This window comes from Cyanistes caeruleus, chromosome 4 (genome assembly GCF_971803275.1).
Source record: "Cyanistes caeruleus chromosome 4, bCyaCae1.hap1.1, whole genome shotgun sequence".
In the NCBI taxonomy this organism is placed as follows: domain Eukaryota; kingdom Metazoa; phylum Chordata; class Aves; order Passeriformes; family Paridae; genus Cyanistes; species Cyanistes caeruleus.
In genome coordinates, this window is record NC_141704.1 from 44,198,684 (window position 1) to 44,213,628 (window position 14,945).

The window sequence follows — 14,945 nt, forward strand, 5'->3', positions numbered from 1 at the left end:
AGCCATATCCTAGGAAAAAACAAAGGTGCTAAACACAAGATAAAGGACTGAAACATTCTGATTTGGAGGATATATTCATTAGAAATTTTCTGATAAAATATCTTATATCCAGAGGAAAATACACTGTAATAAAACATGCCATTTCTTATGGACTGAGATACCCATATTAATTTTTGGAGCTTCATCCTTATGAATGCCACATTTACATACCAAAACCCCACCAGACTGCCACACAATACTTTGGTGTATTAAACTTCTCCTTTAGATATCTCCTTTCAGCACTCTCACTGAATATCTGCCTGCCTTCTTGGGGATGCTTTATCACAACTCATAACAAAATTTGTAGTGTAAATTCTTCTTTCCTGTCAGCTGTCTGGCTACTGTTTAGTGCAGAAGTAAAAGAGAGCTTTCTATAATCAAAAAATTTCACAGTTTTGTCAAGAGTTGTTCTTGAGAATTTGGGCAAGTCAGGTTTTACAGCTGTATGTCTAGAGGTATCTAATTTTGTCAGGGTTGGAAATGCTCAGTATTACGGACAAAGTTCCTATTGCCATTTTATTTTCTGGATCAGGGATAGCAGAATCTTTTCTTCTTTCAATGGAACATGCCCTTTTTTTATTTTAAGAAATATTTTTCTTTGTCTTTTTATGATCAGGTGTCTTTCAGGGAATATGATAGGTTTCTTCCATGGAATAGTACCATTTGTATTATTCAAACACCCTTGGTATTTGACAAAGTTGCTCTTTCTTTTTTTATTACAAACTCAAAAATTCTTCACAAATTTTGATAGAAGAAAAAGGGGGAAAAAACCCCAACCAATCCAATCCCAAAAACAACAGACAAACACCAAAACACACAGACTAAGCAATTTACCAGAAATCTAAAAGCTGTCTCTTTTGTGGGACAATTTTCTTTACAGATGTGTATGGTATAACAATAGAACATAAACACATTCTCTGCCAAAGAAAATGGCATCACAAATCCTCTGTATAAAGACAGTGAAAAGCAGTTTATTTTTGCCAGAATGGGCCTTTTTCCCCTTTGGGATCTGTATGTTCTCCCTTCTTATGTTAGCATTCATTATGTTCTGTGCAAATCAGAAAGCTCTGGGCAAACCCTTTCATTTCTTTCCCCCCAGGTACCAAGAAAGGAGTACACCCAATTCAGGACAGCCAGATGAATATTATCTGTGGCTAGCACAGTAGTCCTGCTAGAATCCTGATAATCTGAGCTGTGTAAATCACTGGGGGTGTGACATGATGTGTGAGGCAATTTCAGTATGGTCAGCTTGCTGACCAATGCACAGCAGAAATCATGACAGTTGTATCTCTCCAGTGCCAACTAAAAAACTGAACCCAAGACAGTAATTTCAGATCACCCCTTTGAAATATTTGCTAACAAAGGCTGATGTTATCATCATAAAAAAGCAAGTTACACTAGTATTACTATATAGCCAATCTTCTGACAAAGGAATTACAGACACTCCAAAAATTTAATTTACATAGGAGTTGGACTGCATCTATGATTAAAATGGGTTTCCTCAGGAGGGGGAAAATTGAGACTTCCTTGACAGTGCTTCAGTGGCTTGTTTAGAACAGAAAGATCTGGTCCCTGTACATCACTGGGATTGGAGCCTGCATTCTTGTGGGAAGAAATGCTAACAGAGCAGCAAAAGAGTACAACAATTAATGGAATCTGTTCTGCATCATCACTACAAATTGGGCAATCGTTTATGTTTTCAGCTGTAACTTACCTTACTTGACTTGTGATCTATGTTAAAAGTTGCAATTGCATCCTCAGTTTTTTTTCTGCCTGATTTAGTTATAATATATTCAGCCAGCCTGTTAGCTAGATAGGTCTTTCCCGTGCCACTGGGTCCTGACAGAATGATTCTGCGATGCTCCATCAGTAAATTAAAGTACCGTTGCGTTATTGGCTTAGGAATCAACGTGTCAAACACAAAACTGTCCAAACTGTTTTCTTCTACTCCTGGAGATAAAAGAAAAGAAAAATGGCCTGTCTTATCCTTGCTAAAGTAGTTATTTGGCCCAGCACCCGATGGCAACAGTGCTATGCCCGAAGCAAGGTAAGATACCTCTTAAATCACATCTTCTATATCAAATTCCCTTTAAAAACTTTACTGTAGAAATACTGGTATCCTTCCACAAAAAATTAAACAGCAGTAGTGAGTTGAGATGAGTGGGAGAGATGCAATCAAAGTAAATGAGAAAAAAAGGCGCAGTGAGGCAAAGATACATTTCAAATATTACTGGCAACAATGACAAAAAATGGTGAAAGTGACAGCCACAAGGATTACCAGCTGTCACATCAATGTATGTAAGGTCCTCCTGAAGGACCCTCTCCCCTCCAATAGCAAACTCCTACATTTTGAAATGTATAGAATTTTTCTTGTGGAACTGGAACTGAACAAAGCATAAAATTTTCTCATTGTAATCTCTGTTTTGAGGTTGGGTTTTTGTGACACTGTTTATAAATCTGTACTTTGTTGTGGTTTGGCAGTTAGGCAGGTGTGGACAGATATTCTTAGATTTCCCTCAAAAGGCTGTGATAGATATTATGCAGTGTCTTAAAGACAGTTTATGTGATGTGTCCTCAAACTAGAGACAATATAGAAAGGTCAGGTGTAAGAATAATAAACACAAAAGGATAGGGAACTGCAGTGTAGAACTCTCCAGTATCTGCAGAAGTATTCTTCAGATTTTACCTTTCAGGTTCACAGTGATGACGTTATTGTCTCCAACCAGATATCCACAAGGCAGCAGTTCAGGCACTTCTAGGCTATGGGCTCTAGTTACATCCCCTATACAATAGCTAGCAATGCAGTCAGAGCTTAAACCCAGGCTAGTAGTTGGATCCACTCGAAAAATATACTCCTGAAATTATAAGAAAACATAAGCCATAAAAATATTTACTGAATGAAATCTATTTGGAAAACTGCCTACAGTCATAAAAAAAACCCCAAAAAACTGTGCCATTAGGAATAAAGCTTAATAGTGGTTTTAGCTATATATCAAAAAACCTCAAACCAAAACAAAAATTTCGCAAGACAACTCAAAGAATACAGAAATTTTCTAAAATAAAAAAGAAAATCGTAATAATTCTGAAGCAGATTTTTCAGTGTCTTACCTTAAAGAGACGTCTGATTACACCATCTAAAACATCCCATTTTGTTTTTCCACTGACTCCAATTGATCCTATCAGGTATGCATGTGGCTTTTGATCCTGCAAAGACATTTTTGGAAACTGGACTAAAAATGGTGCTAGTTAGTTTTCTATGAAGATTCATAGTTTTCCTAATGAAGAGTAAGTATATTATTTAGAATGACAGGTTACAACTTTGGTAGTAATCTCTGTGCCAGAAATAGGTATAGGTTTTATTACTATGATACATCTTTATAAAGAAGGGAATACAGAATCTTATTCTGTTCTTTGATTGCAGAAATTTTTAAAGAGATGACTAAAAATAAAGGTTGCACAGTATTTATAATTTTTTATAAAACAGAACATGAACACATGACCATACAATTTCTCAGCAGCAAATTCATAGTTGCACCCTAAGGAGACCAAGGCCTAGATCTAATTTATAATGACTTTTAAACAGAGATAGCAAGCCCCAGGACTTGCTAATCCTACTACTAATTAAACTAAGAATTGGTAGTATCTAAGCCACCACAAAGGCAGAAAAGGTTATATGACATTAGTCTATGGAGTGTGCTTAACAGTATTGAGCATGGATGACAGAGAAGAGATTTGCTACCTGTGGGATATTTCCTTTCAGGTCCTGGCTTAAAATACTGAAAACAAAAGTTAAGCTCCTATATTCCAGCATTTGCTGGAGCTATAATTCTGCTCTGGGTAATGCGCTTACCTTGGCTCGACTATACCCTTTGTTTATAGTGACTAAAATTTTGACACTATGGCCTTCTTTGTGGAGTGCTCCATCAGTGACATCATCCAACAAAATATCTACATTAAAAGAAAGGAAGTGATCAGTCTGAAAAATCACATCAATTATGCTCACATCATCAGTTCAATATTTGTTCAAATTAATTTTTTTGTTAAAAAGAAAGGCTGCCATAACAGCAACTTGTAATTGTTATAATCTGTACTTATTTTGAATTCACTATTTCTCTTGGAGGTGAAAGAAAAGTTACAAGTTGTCTATTTTTTTCAGGACTATTAGGAGTTTCAATAATGTAGAAATGAATAGAGAATCCACAAATAAATAAAATCTTGCATTATAGTGTTGCCTTTGCTTTTCCTCTTGGAACTTTGTCAAAATTACAGTATGTTCACAAAGTAATGTTGTTTAAAAATTAAATTTATGTCTTTGAGCACTCATTTATGCCCTTTAGAATGTTTTAAGAAGAGAAAACGAGAAATCCTTGCATTGATATTTTTGCTGTTAAGTAAAGTAGTATTTAATTTCACTTTCCAGATGATTCCTTTGCCTTCTGTACATATGGCATGGAAAGAGTCCTTTTCATCCCCACTAGAAAACCACCTTGGACTCCTCCAGAATATGGGACTCTTATTTTCAGCCATTCCTCTAAGGAAAGGCTTCATTTTTCTTGGAAGTAAAGAGTGATTTTGATCTGCTCTGCACCTCTGTTTATACCACTTCATTAACTCCAAAAATGAGAAAGCAGAGGTACTTCTCTTAAAGGCTTGGCCTGCAGCTTTATTGCAAATGATAAAAATGGTGCTTTCTTCTAGAAGTTCTCTCAGAGATTTCACTGTTAGACATTTAAACTACCTATAAAATTAGATGAGATTATGGATTTGCATTTTCTTCAAAGGCTAGCACAGTAATCCACTAACCTAAGTCCTGTTTGTTCTTAGTGTGAAAAACATTAACTTCATGACATAGTCTGCACAAGGTCAGATTTCATCCAAATTAAATGAGGTCCCAGTAAGATTCAGGCACTTGTTCAAAGGAAAACCAAAGAAGGCTTATGAGTTATAATTTCAATTAATGTATTAAAAGTAAGTTTTCACATTGAAAGTTTGCTAACTTACATCCAGATCTAGAATGCAGATTCTGCTGTTGGGGTGTTTTTTTTCTTGTTTTGTCTTTTTGTTCGTTGTTTTTTAAATTCATTAAACAAAAAAGCATTTTTTGGTTTTTTTGAGTTTTAATAAATCTATGTTTGCTTTTTCCAGGCAGGCAGATTTTCTGTGTCACCACTGAATGTTTCACTTCACTTGTCTGGTGCTTTGGCATATTTGACAAACCTTTATGCAAACCTAAGAGCTTTGTTAATGTCATCGTTTGTTTGAGGGCAAATTATGTTATGATCCCCCTGTGAAACTTTTCAATCTCTAAATGACCCTTATGTAGGCCTTTAAATTCATTCTTCTATAAGTCTTTAGGAATGAGGAACCACTCTATAGCAAAAGAACAAACTCTGCTTTGTAAGAGCTCTCTCCATCACTGATACAAGGGGCTGAGATGCCCAAGGGCCTCTAATTTCATGGTGGTACTGCTTTAATTACTCCCTACCAGGTCTGCTTTTTAGGCATGCTATGAATACTTCAGTTCAATTCTTGTCAGAGCTCTGGTACTCTGGGCCGGTCTTGTGCTGGTCCTTGTTTGCTCCCTTTGCTCTGGTGACAGACCAAAATAGGAGTGTCAGTAGCCACCAAGCCCCTCCCAGGTTGCCACTCACACTGACCTGGAGGCTACCATCGTACCCTCAGAAAGTGACAGCTTTCATCATTCCCAGATGACCACAATCGATTGGAGACATTGCTCCCAGAAAATGGCATTTTTATAATACGAAGCACCAAAGCACTCAATTCTCTGAGCTTAATCCTCATCATGATTAACCCTCCCATATCTCAGAGACTTTTGTTCAGCAGTACTCCAGCTGTCTCAGAAATCCCACAAGACTTGGTGGGAAGCTGTCACCCTTCCAAGTTCTCTGGCACGGTAACAAAATGATCATCATAATGATCAAAAATTCTAGATACATAATCAAATTAAATTCTCCACTCCTCATTAGGCACCCTTATATCTTTAATTCCTTATAATGAAAAGTAATTACTTTGCATGTGAGAAAAACATTTAGAACAGCAACACAGAAAATTATATAAAGTTTATGAAATAATGGAATCATTTAGGCTGGAAAATACCCTTAGGATCATCAAATCCAACCACTCCTCCCAGTCATCCTGTTCTCCTTCCTTTCCCCTGTTTTCCTCTTCCTCTTTCTTTCTTTCTTTCAGCTTTTATTTTTTCTATTCTTTTGCTGAACACTTTCTCTTAATTTTCTTCATTTCAATTATTTGATCTTATCTTTTACCTTCTCTTTTCTTTTCCCCATTCCTCTTTACCCATTGTATTCTCATCTAGCTCCCCTGCTTTTTCCTCAAACCTTTCTTCCTACGTGTTTATTCCTGTATCTAGACAGTTAGTGCCAAGCAACAAAGTGCTAGTGGCTGCTATTCATGAGAGATATTCTATAACCAACATATTGCAAAAAATTCTGTTACTTTTTTGGTGGTTTGTTTGTTTGTTTTTAACGTGAGGCTCTGTAAGCTGTTAAGGTTTTTTTTCTCCCTGCTTTTGCAACACCTCATTACATGTTGAGGCCTAGTTCAGGGTCCTCCATGCTAAAAGTTAAACCTTTCAAAGAGTTGGAATGTAAATAAAAAATATACCAATGTTCATACAAAATCTGATATTAACCAGAAAAAATCTTCAAATATCCATGTAATCAATGACTGGCAAGATAATGTGACTAACTGCCAATCCAAATTACAGTCACTTTGGCATATTCCCAGCTGTAATCTTGCCTAGACTCCTTCCACAATTATTAGCCACATTTTTATTGTTTCCAGAGGCTGAATTATAATTTCTGTGGCGTCTATGCTAATGAGTGCTGCTTTGCTCCTGCTTTACTCCCGGTTCTAATGTTAGAGACAGCACTTCTGTTTCTTGGCTACATTATAAAAACAAATGTAGAAGGCTTTTTATCATGAGTCCCGTGGCATGGAAAATGATCAGATGTTAATGTTCATGATGTGGACCAAAGTTCTGCTTGCTTTCCTTCATTCACAGAAGACAATGAGAGTGCCTAATAGGCCAGGAGGGGTTTGGCTCCTCTGATAAATAGTGATTTGGTCTGACATAGGCTAGCTAGCTGTACCAAATTAAAAAAATGTAAGGGATAAAGCTAACTGAGACCACCTTCTGTCTTAGCTGCAAATATGAAGTCAAGTTAAGGGAGCTAACCAAATGATCAAAGATCTGCAAACCAAAAGAAAAAAGTTTCACATACTATACTCATATCTATCCCATATGGGCAAGAGAATATTTCAATTCAGTTGTTATAGATAATTAACAGATATTTCTTTTCTAAGAATTTGTAAATTGGGTGACCAAAGAGTATTGTGAACTACACATAGGCAGAAAGTGTCACAGCTAGGAACAAAACAAAGAAAATGAACAGTCTCTTACTGCTGTTCAGGGGCTTCTAAAAGCCACATTTCAGACATGACCACCAGCATTCTTCCTTATTATCGTTACTGAATGTATATCTGATATCAACCTGAATGACAGGAGGTGTTTTAATTTCCAGTCATGCTTCTCCTGTGTGGCTCATTAAGGGGCTGAAAAAGTCTTACTAACTGCTCAGGCATGCATGTGCCCAAAGTATGTTTACCTGATGTAACAGATTCTGTGATGTTTAAATTGTTCAGAGAAAGTCCTAGAGACTGCCGTGATGAGGAAGATGATGTGCTGCTTGACGACTCTGATGATGGCCGGGCAGGCTTTCCAGTATTTCCAGTCTCTGCCTTTAAGCGATCATTCTCAGCTTTCAGTATCTCAATTTCATTCTATATACAGAAGAAATCAACACAAAAGCACAGGAGATTATTCTTTTGGTAAACCAGTGTTGGTGGCTGGTCTGGTGATGCTGTTCCCCTGACCTAGTTAACTGGTTTACCACTTTCACAGCAGAGATGTAACGCAGTGAAAACTGGATTGCCTTTACTTCTTAAATGAAGGGAAAACCCCCAAAAACCTTGTTTTAGCTTTTGCCTCAAGACAGATCCTAAACAATACAAGCTTCAAGATTTTGTACTTATTGTACTGTTGACTGTAATGTGAGTGTGATTAGAATTTTCCCAGCTTTCTCCATTTTTTTCAGCTACTTTCTGTTGTTAACTACCTCAGGTAGCAGTCAGTTAAGTCAATAACAGTCAGTTATTAGATATGTCAGTGTTTCTAAAGTAACAGAAAATTATTACTGCCATTGAATATAAAATTTAGGCAGTAACTTCACAGAGAAATTAAATTAAAAATGAAAAATTAGAAATTGATAGTTTAACAGTGTCATAACCCTTCTTGTTTCCAATAAGACTTTTTGATCATTCAAATGCAGGGTTGTTCACAAAGTGGTGAGCAAACTCTCTCTGATGAAAACAGAGAGTGACAGATGAATCAGAACAACTGGAATTTTTTTAGCTAAATCCTTTGTGGTGCCAAGTGATTATTGAATGTACAATTATAAAATGAAAGCTTAGACTGGGAACAGCCTGGTACCAGCTAAATCTAGCTTCCAGTCGCTTCACAAAGTGCATTACAAAGCAACTGCTTATTCTTGCAGATGGTTCTGCACATCAAATTTAACTCTACATTCACTATCACCCTGCTAAATGTCCCAGTTTTTTATGGAGGCTGCACAGCTATATTATACAAGTAAAAATTTAAGGGTTAGACAGCATCATAAAAAACCCCTGCTACAGCTACAAAAAGATTAGATCACATACACACAGGTGAAGAGATAGTGAAAGGGAAGGGACAAACCAGAATAATAATAACAGAAGGTAATAGATGTGTGGATCAGTTTAGTCTGGGGTTCAAATCAGGAGCCACTCTGCAATTTATGCTGATTAATTACACAGCTTTTAGTCTTCAATTCACCTGAGCTTTAGGTTTTCAAGGTGCTTTGAATCTAAAAGTATTCATGTATCACTTCTACTGGTCCTATTTTTTTCCCCTTACCAATCCTTATCAATCCTCCAAAATATCACAGGTTGGCAACTGCAAGGTGGCTGCCTGTTCTTTTGGGCGAACTTCAGAGATGGTGACTATCAGTAACAGCACCTCAACTAGCTGCCTCTGCCCAGATTGGAGGAAGTTCAGACTTTGGAGAACTGTGCCTATGGCAGACTCCTCCCTCTGGGGAGTTCACCTGGCTCAGACACTCATCTCCCAGTATGAGACTGTAATCAGATGATAAGCCTTCACATGCTTTTCTCCACCACTGCAATTAACTGTATTCTATTCCTCATAGTTCCTTAAAACCTTTCAGTGTCTTGAGATAAATGCCTGGACAAATGAAACCACATTTATGGACCAGTTCTTGGTAAATTTTCCCTCTCATTGAAGTTCAGCCAAATATCCCAGTAACAGTAATGTTGGCACCTAGTGGAGTGAGCACCTGGGAGGATGGCAGGTGCCATAGATGTTTAAAGATCTGGCTGAGACTGATACAGACATTGTGTCAACAAAGAGGTCTAGAAAAGACATCAAGCACAGCATTGCTGTAGTTATGAAATCAGGTGCATCTACAAAACTGTGTCTAAGGGTGCATCTGACCTAAGCACCCAACTCAGAGCAGTTCAGCTGGGAAGGCACTGGGCTGGATTCAGCTGTGCAGATGTGGCTCTCCAGTGGCATGACAAACATGGTCTTCCATGGAAGGATGCTAAACCTACATGTTCTGTGCAGATGCAAATACCTGAGGCTGGTTCAAATGGTAAGAAGTGCCTATGCTCAAGGAACTCCATGTCACCTTCTGTACCTGGGGCAAATTTAGCCCTTACTGCTAGAGGACTAAAACTCAGTTGACTACAACAGAAGTTTATCATGCAGCTCATTCCTAGACTTTCAAATGTAGCCAACCCTGACTCAACCTGAATCTCCAATCCATGGCCTTGATTCTATTCCCCAAATACAGATTTCTAGTGCCTCCAGGGATGATGTAGGTACCTTAGCTGCCATTTCAGAAGGGGCCAGTTCCACTGAAGGACCTATGTTGTACTGTGTGGATATTTTAGATAGTTTTGGGCACCCTCCATGGTACTGGGCATTTGCATGTAAGCAACAGAGTTGAGTCCCATAAAGCTCTGTGCCATTCTTTTTTGCATCCTTTCAGCCTCATGAAAGGGAAAATCTTCTAATGAAAAATGTGTTCACAGAAGAATTGGAGCAGTGCAACAAAATAATGTAGCAAAATTATATGATGCTGGATACAGTAATTAGTTCAATGTTATATTCTTTTCCTTGGCAAGCCACCACTGAGTCAGGAATCAGAAATGATGAAAGAGTAAGCACATAACACCCTGGCCCCCTCCATGGCTGAAGGATTTAAAATGATGTAGTAATCACTTTTTGATCTGCTCCTCTGTCATGTTGCTTACTCCAGTCATAGGCTTGAGATAATAAATATCCTTTGGACAGGGATTATGTTTTCTGTCATATCTCTTAAACATATTTTAGCTACTAATATATATGCTAAGAATGTCTTTATCGTAAGGTGAACACTTATCATACAAATCCTTCAGAAGTACTGTCAATCCAGCAATTCACTTTGTATTGACAGGTTTTTGCTGCCTGAAACCTAGTACTGGGAAAGGAAATACACCAGTCATACCTTTGGTGTGCATCTCTGCCATGACTGAAGCTACAGCACTGACCTGCATGCGGTTCATGGCTTCCCGGATCTGATCCAGATGGTGTGCAGAGCTGAGGGCTTCCAGACGAATATCTGTTAATTTGAGCTCCTTCTCCCTCAGCTCGCTCTTTAGCTGAAGAATAATTTCAGCCTCTGCCTCCGTACACTCACAGATCCTAAAGAGGAGCAGGAAACAGGCAGGAGATTAAAGGTAGGTTCTCTCCCCAAAGCAGTGTCATTATTAAATATCAAAGAACAGAAAAATGCTTGCTGCTGGTGAAACCTATGAGTGAAGAAAGAAACTTATCAAAGAAACATGAAAACAGTCAAGCTGCAAATTAAAAAAGAAAAAAAAAAAAAGCCGTCTCCAGAAGAAGTGATCAGATTACTTTATAGCTTTTAAGTTTAGTTCACTATGGTGAAAAACAAATTCTTAACTACTTTTCAGGTATCTTTTTTTGAGTGTGTATCATACATTGGTTTTAATTGGATTTTAAACTCACATAATTTCTTTGGTGCAAAGTTTATGATTTCTTTATGTAACAATAGTCAGAACTGAAGGGTGCTGATTAAACTTTACTGCTGATATTTATTATTTGTTAGGCATCAATATTTTTCTCTGATTGGAATATTACACAAGAGGACAGTCCTTGAATTTATGGTCTAGAAGATTTTGATCTGTAATCTGATTTTGATTTGTGATGGCTGATATCTTGCTTACAGCCTGTCATTTTGTAATGTATGATATATGAAATCATGTGGGCTGGTTTTAGTTTCTTTTTCGCTTCAAGACTGGATTACCTTGTGGTTATTTTTCATGAGCATTTATTTTAATCAAAGAAACCATTATATTGTAAGAAAAGATTGAAAAATGACTGGCTCAGGGACCCACAGCTGTCCAACTCTCATGTCAGACTGTTTTGCCTCTTTACATTATCATCAGAATCACCAGTAGAAAATAAAACACTGAATTTTGGCTACACAGTTACTCAAAACAATATTTCCAGTCAATTCAGTAAATGTTATTTTTTCTTTATTACTGTGACTATAAATAGTTAATATTTGCAGAGAAATTTCAATATTAAAAGTGTTTTACGAAAATAAGTATTATTATTATTGTGATTATTACTGCTAATATTATATATATAAAAAAAAAAATAGAAACAAAGGTCAGCATTTAATTGCCAGAATGCATGCAAATGCATTTTGGGAAAGAAGATGCAGCACTCTTCAGGTCAGCAGTTGGGTACACAAGTCCATGCCCCACACTGAGTTTTACCGGGATCTATGCCTGTAGACCACACGACCGTTTTGCCTTTTCTTTGATGCCCAGACTAGAGAGGACCTGCACACACATGTATTAGACAGATGCAATTGGAAGAAAGTAAAAGTAATGATTGAGAACACGAGACTTGGTCAAGAAAATATATGAAGAAATCGTAAGCAAAGGGAAGATGCACAAGTTCATGGAAAATAAAATATATGTCAAACAGAGGAAGAAAAATAATGAATATCATTCAAAACATGCACAAATATTTTAAATGTGATTAAAAATTATTGAAGACATACACTAGGATATTTTTCCCAAATATTATGGTACAGCTTTCTGTGATATGTCCATACCTACCTATGCTAAGCAACTAAGAAATGAAATTTTATTTCCATGCATATTCCATTTATTTTCTAATAAAACAGTCGAGACTAGAATTCCCTGAGAGCCTTAAGAAAGAGTAATTGTGATGTGATTATACTCAATTAGGAGAAGGAAAATAAGGTTAGCATCAGTAGTAGGCATTTTTTTGTTCACAGAGCTTGATTTCCTCATCCTCATCCTCAAAGAGTTATGAGTTTAGCAGAATAAAAAAAAAAAGCAGAGGAATATGAACAAGTGCTGGGAACTCAATAAGAACATATCAGATATTAAAAAAATACTGAAAACATGGGACAGCTATTGATTGATGATTTGTTCTCAGACATGAAACCTTAAGCGTGGTGATTTGAATAAGATATAAAAATAAAATCCCACGAAAAATCCAAGCTGATAGAAGAGGGAATATAAATCAAAAATTATATACATCGGTAGCTACAAAGTAGATAAAGTAATAGCAGGAGGAATGAATATACTGTAAAAAATCATAGCCACCTGGAAAAAAAATTACATTTTTAGAATGTCATAAAAGAAGGAAACAAGGAAACTTTGGCATTTGGCCTTTACTAAGTGGTATGATAGAGCTGCTAATGGTGCAGGAAGAGCAGAGTGTAAGCTTTTGGAAGTTGGTAGGTGATTTTGGGTAAAGTCTGTGAAAGGAGGAAAGATTATGACTGAATAAAGAGCTGCTGCAGAACCAGTGTGTAAATGGTGAAGCTCAGGAGAAATCTTGCAAATGGATGGAGCTCAAGATTAAAAGATCCCCGCTGTTGACAATGGTTTCTGAACTGCAAGTGGCCATGCTGGAGGAGGTCTGTTCCTCAGCCCTTCCCGTTTGCCAAGAGAGACACTTACGCGGATGCTGACTGTGACGGTTTCATCGATGGTGCCGCACACTCTCCTGAGCTGTGGGGCAATTTCGGTGAGGAAGGAAGAGACGAATCTGTCAACTCTTCTATGTCTGAATGTGAGGAAGGAGGTTTGGTGGACTTTTTCTTTCCAAAAGCCTGTTTGAAAGAGCTTCTTAGCTGGAAAACAAATACAGAGCAAGATTATTTTTGTCATCACAGAACTTTATGTGCAGTTCATGTTTTGAAGAGTTAGTTTGCAGATGCCATCCTAGCCACTGCCTGAGGTCAGTATGCAGAAGCAAGGTATTAACATATGCAACACAGTATCTCTAAAAACATGATACAGTGCTTTGTTTTGACTTCATTAATCCAGCGCAGTGCAGAAGTAGTGCTATGGAAAAAGTGCAGGACCTAGAGGTACAGCTGTTGGGGAGGGGTGCTCATTTAAAGCCATTGAGCCCCAGTGGAATCCCATTCCCATGGCATTCCCTTCAAGGGGTGGCTTTAAATAACCACTTTGCATCTAGGTACAGGAGGAGCTAAGTGCTGAAATCAAAAGACAAGTCCAATTTACAGGTTTTGCCAATTTTATTTTCCCCATTAAAACTTTGAATGGTCGAACTATGCAAATGCTATGATTTGGATCACAATCAAGAGGATCTAAGCTGGGATATGAGGTTTGCCTTGCCACACTACTGAGAAGAATGTTAGCTGAAAGGTATATACTGCTTGTTGCAGTTTCCTTTAGAGGGGTAAGATCTCTGAACGTACAAGCATTGCCTCTTCCCTCTAGAAGCTCGTATTCAGTATTGAAAAGGGACAGAATAGCCAAAGAGCCATTTATTTCAGAAGCCAAGATGACAACAGTTTTGTCTGCAGTTAAAATTAACTAGCTCATTTGTTCATACCTTTATCTAAATACAGAACTTGCTCATCTTAAGAAAAATACAGGGTTTATTTGTATTTTCAGAAAGTTGTTCTGATCAAAACTATGCAGAACACAATGACCATCTGATTCCTCTATGAAAAAATGAGGATCTCAAACACATTATTCTCATGGTATAATTGGAGAGTGGGGAGTGTGACCACGGATCTTAATGAGAAACCATATTTAAGTTTTTTCCAGCTCATGATGTCTGATGAGAAAGAAATGGATTTTGGCTACACTCCCCCTTTCTATGGGCTAAACTTTGAGATTAAAATGAATAAAGACAAACTGAGAAGACATACAGGATAATCTGGTTTTAGAAGGTATAAAAGCCTACTGCCAAAATAAATAGCAATCATGCCAAGATAGGATTTTTTATAGATGCATGCCAACTTTTCCATGGTTTATATTCACCTCACTTCCTCTAGAGTTCACCTTGCAGAAACATGAAAGAGTGTGGAATTACAAATCAAGGGAATGAATGCTCATCAGTATTTTAAAACAAATGTTTATGCAGATAATATCTTTAAAACAATAAAAACATATTTTCTGATTCTTTACTAAAAGTATTTAATTAAATCCTTAGCAGTATGTGGTATTTGTATGTTCCAGTTGAGAAACATCTTAATTCCTTGAAACACCATACTATTTTTAAGTGAGAATTCTTAACTGATTTCTACTCACTCCATAGCTGGGTAATACATTAAGTCAAGCTTTTGAACCAAACACCAACTGAAGAAAAATCAAACAGGGTTTCAGTGTGGCCCAGAGGTGGTTTTGGTTACAACAGCTACTTTAAATTGATGTTG

At 37.2% G+C, this 14,945-nt stretch overlaps 1 protein-coding gene across 19 annotated transcripts in view; it reads right to left on the reverse strand.

The window, feature by feature from the left end:
- NAV3 (neuron navigator 3) overlaps positions 1-14,945 on the reverse strand; it is a 504,955-nt gene that overhangs the window by 10,403 nt on the left and 479,607 nt on the right. For all 19 annotated transcript variants that reach the window (XM_086884225.1, XM_086884227.1, XM_086884224.1 and 16 more), the window contains 7 exons: positions 13,213-13,385; positions 10,732-10,885; positions 7,689-7,863; positions 3,890-3,987; positions 3,148-3,243; positions 2,726-2,894; positions 1,754-1,989 (listed from right to left, as the gene is read on the reverse strand). In XM_086884225.1, the coding sequence (XP_086740351.1) occupies positions 1,754-1,989; positions 2,726-2,894; positions 3,148-3,243; positions 3,890-3,987; positions 7,689-7,863; positions 10,732-10,885; positions 13,213-13,385 (1,101 nt within the window). The remainder of the gene's footprint in view (positions 1-1,753; positions 1,990-2,725; positions 2,895-3,147; positions 3,244-3,889; positions 3,988-7,688; positions 7,864-10,731; positions 10,886-13,212; positions 13,386-14,945) is intronic.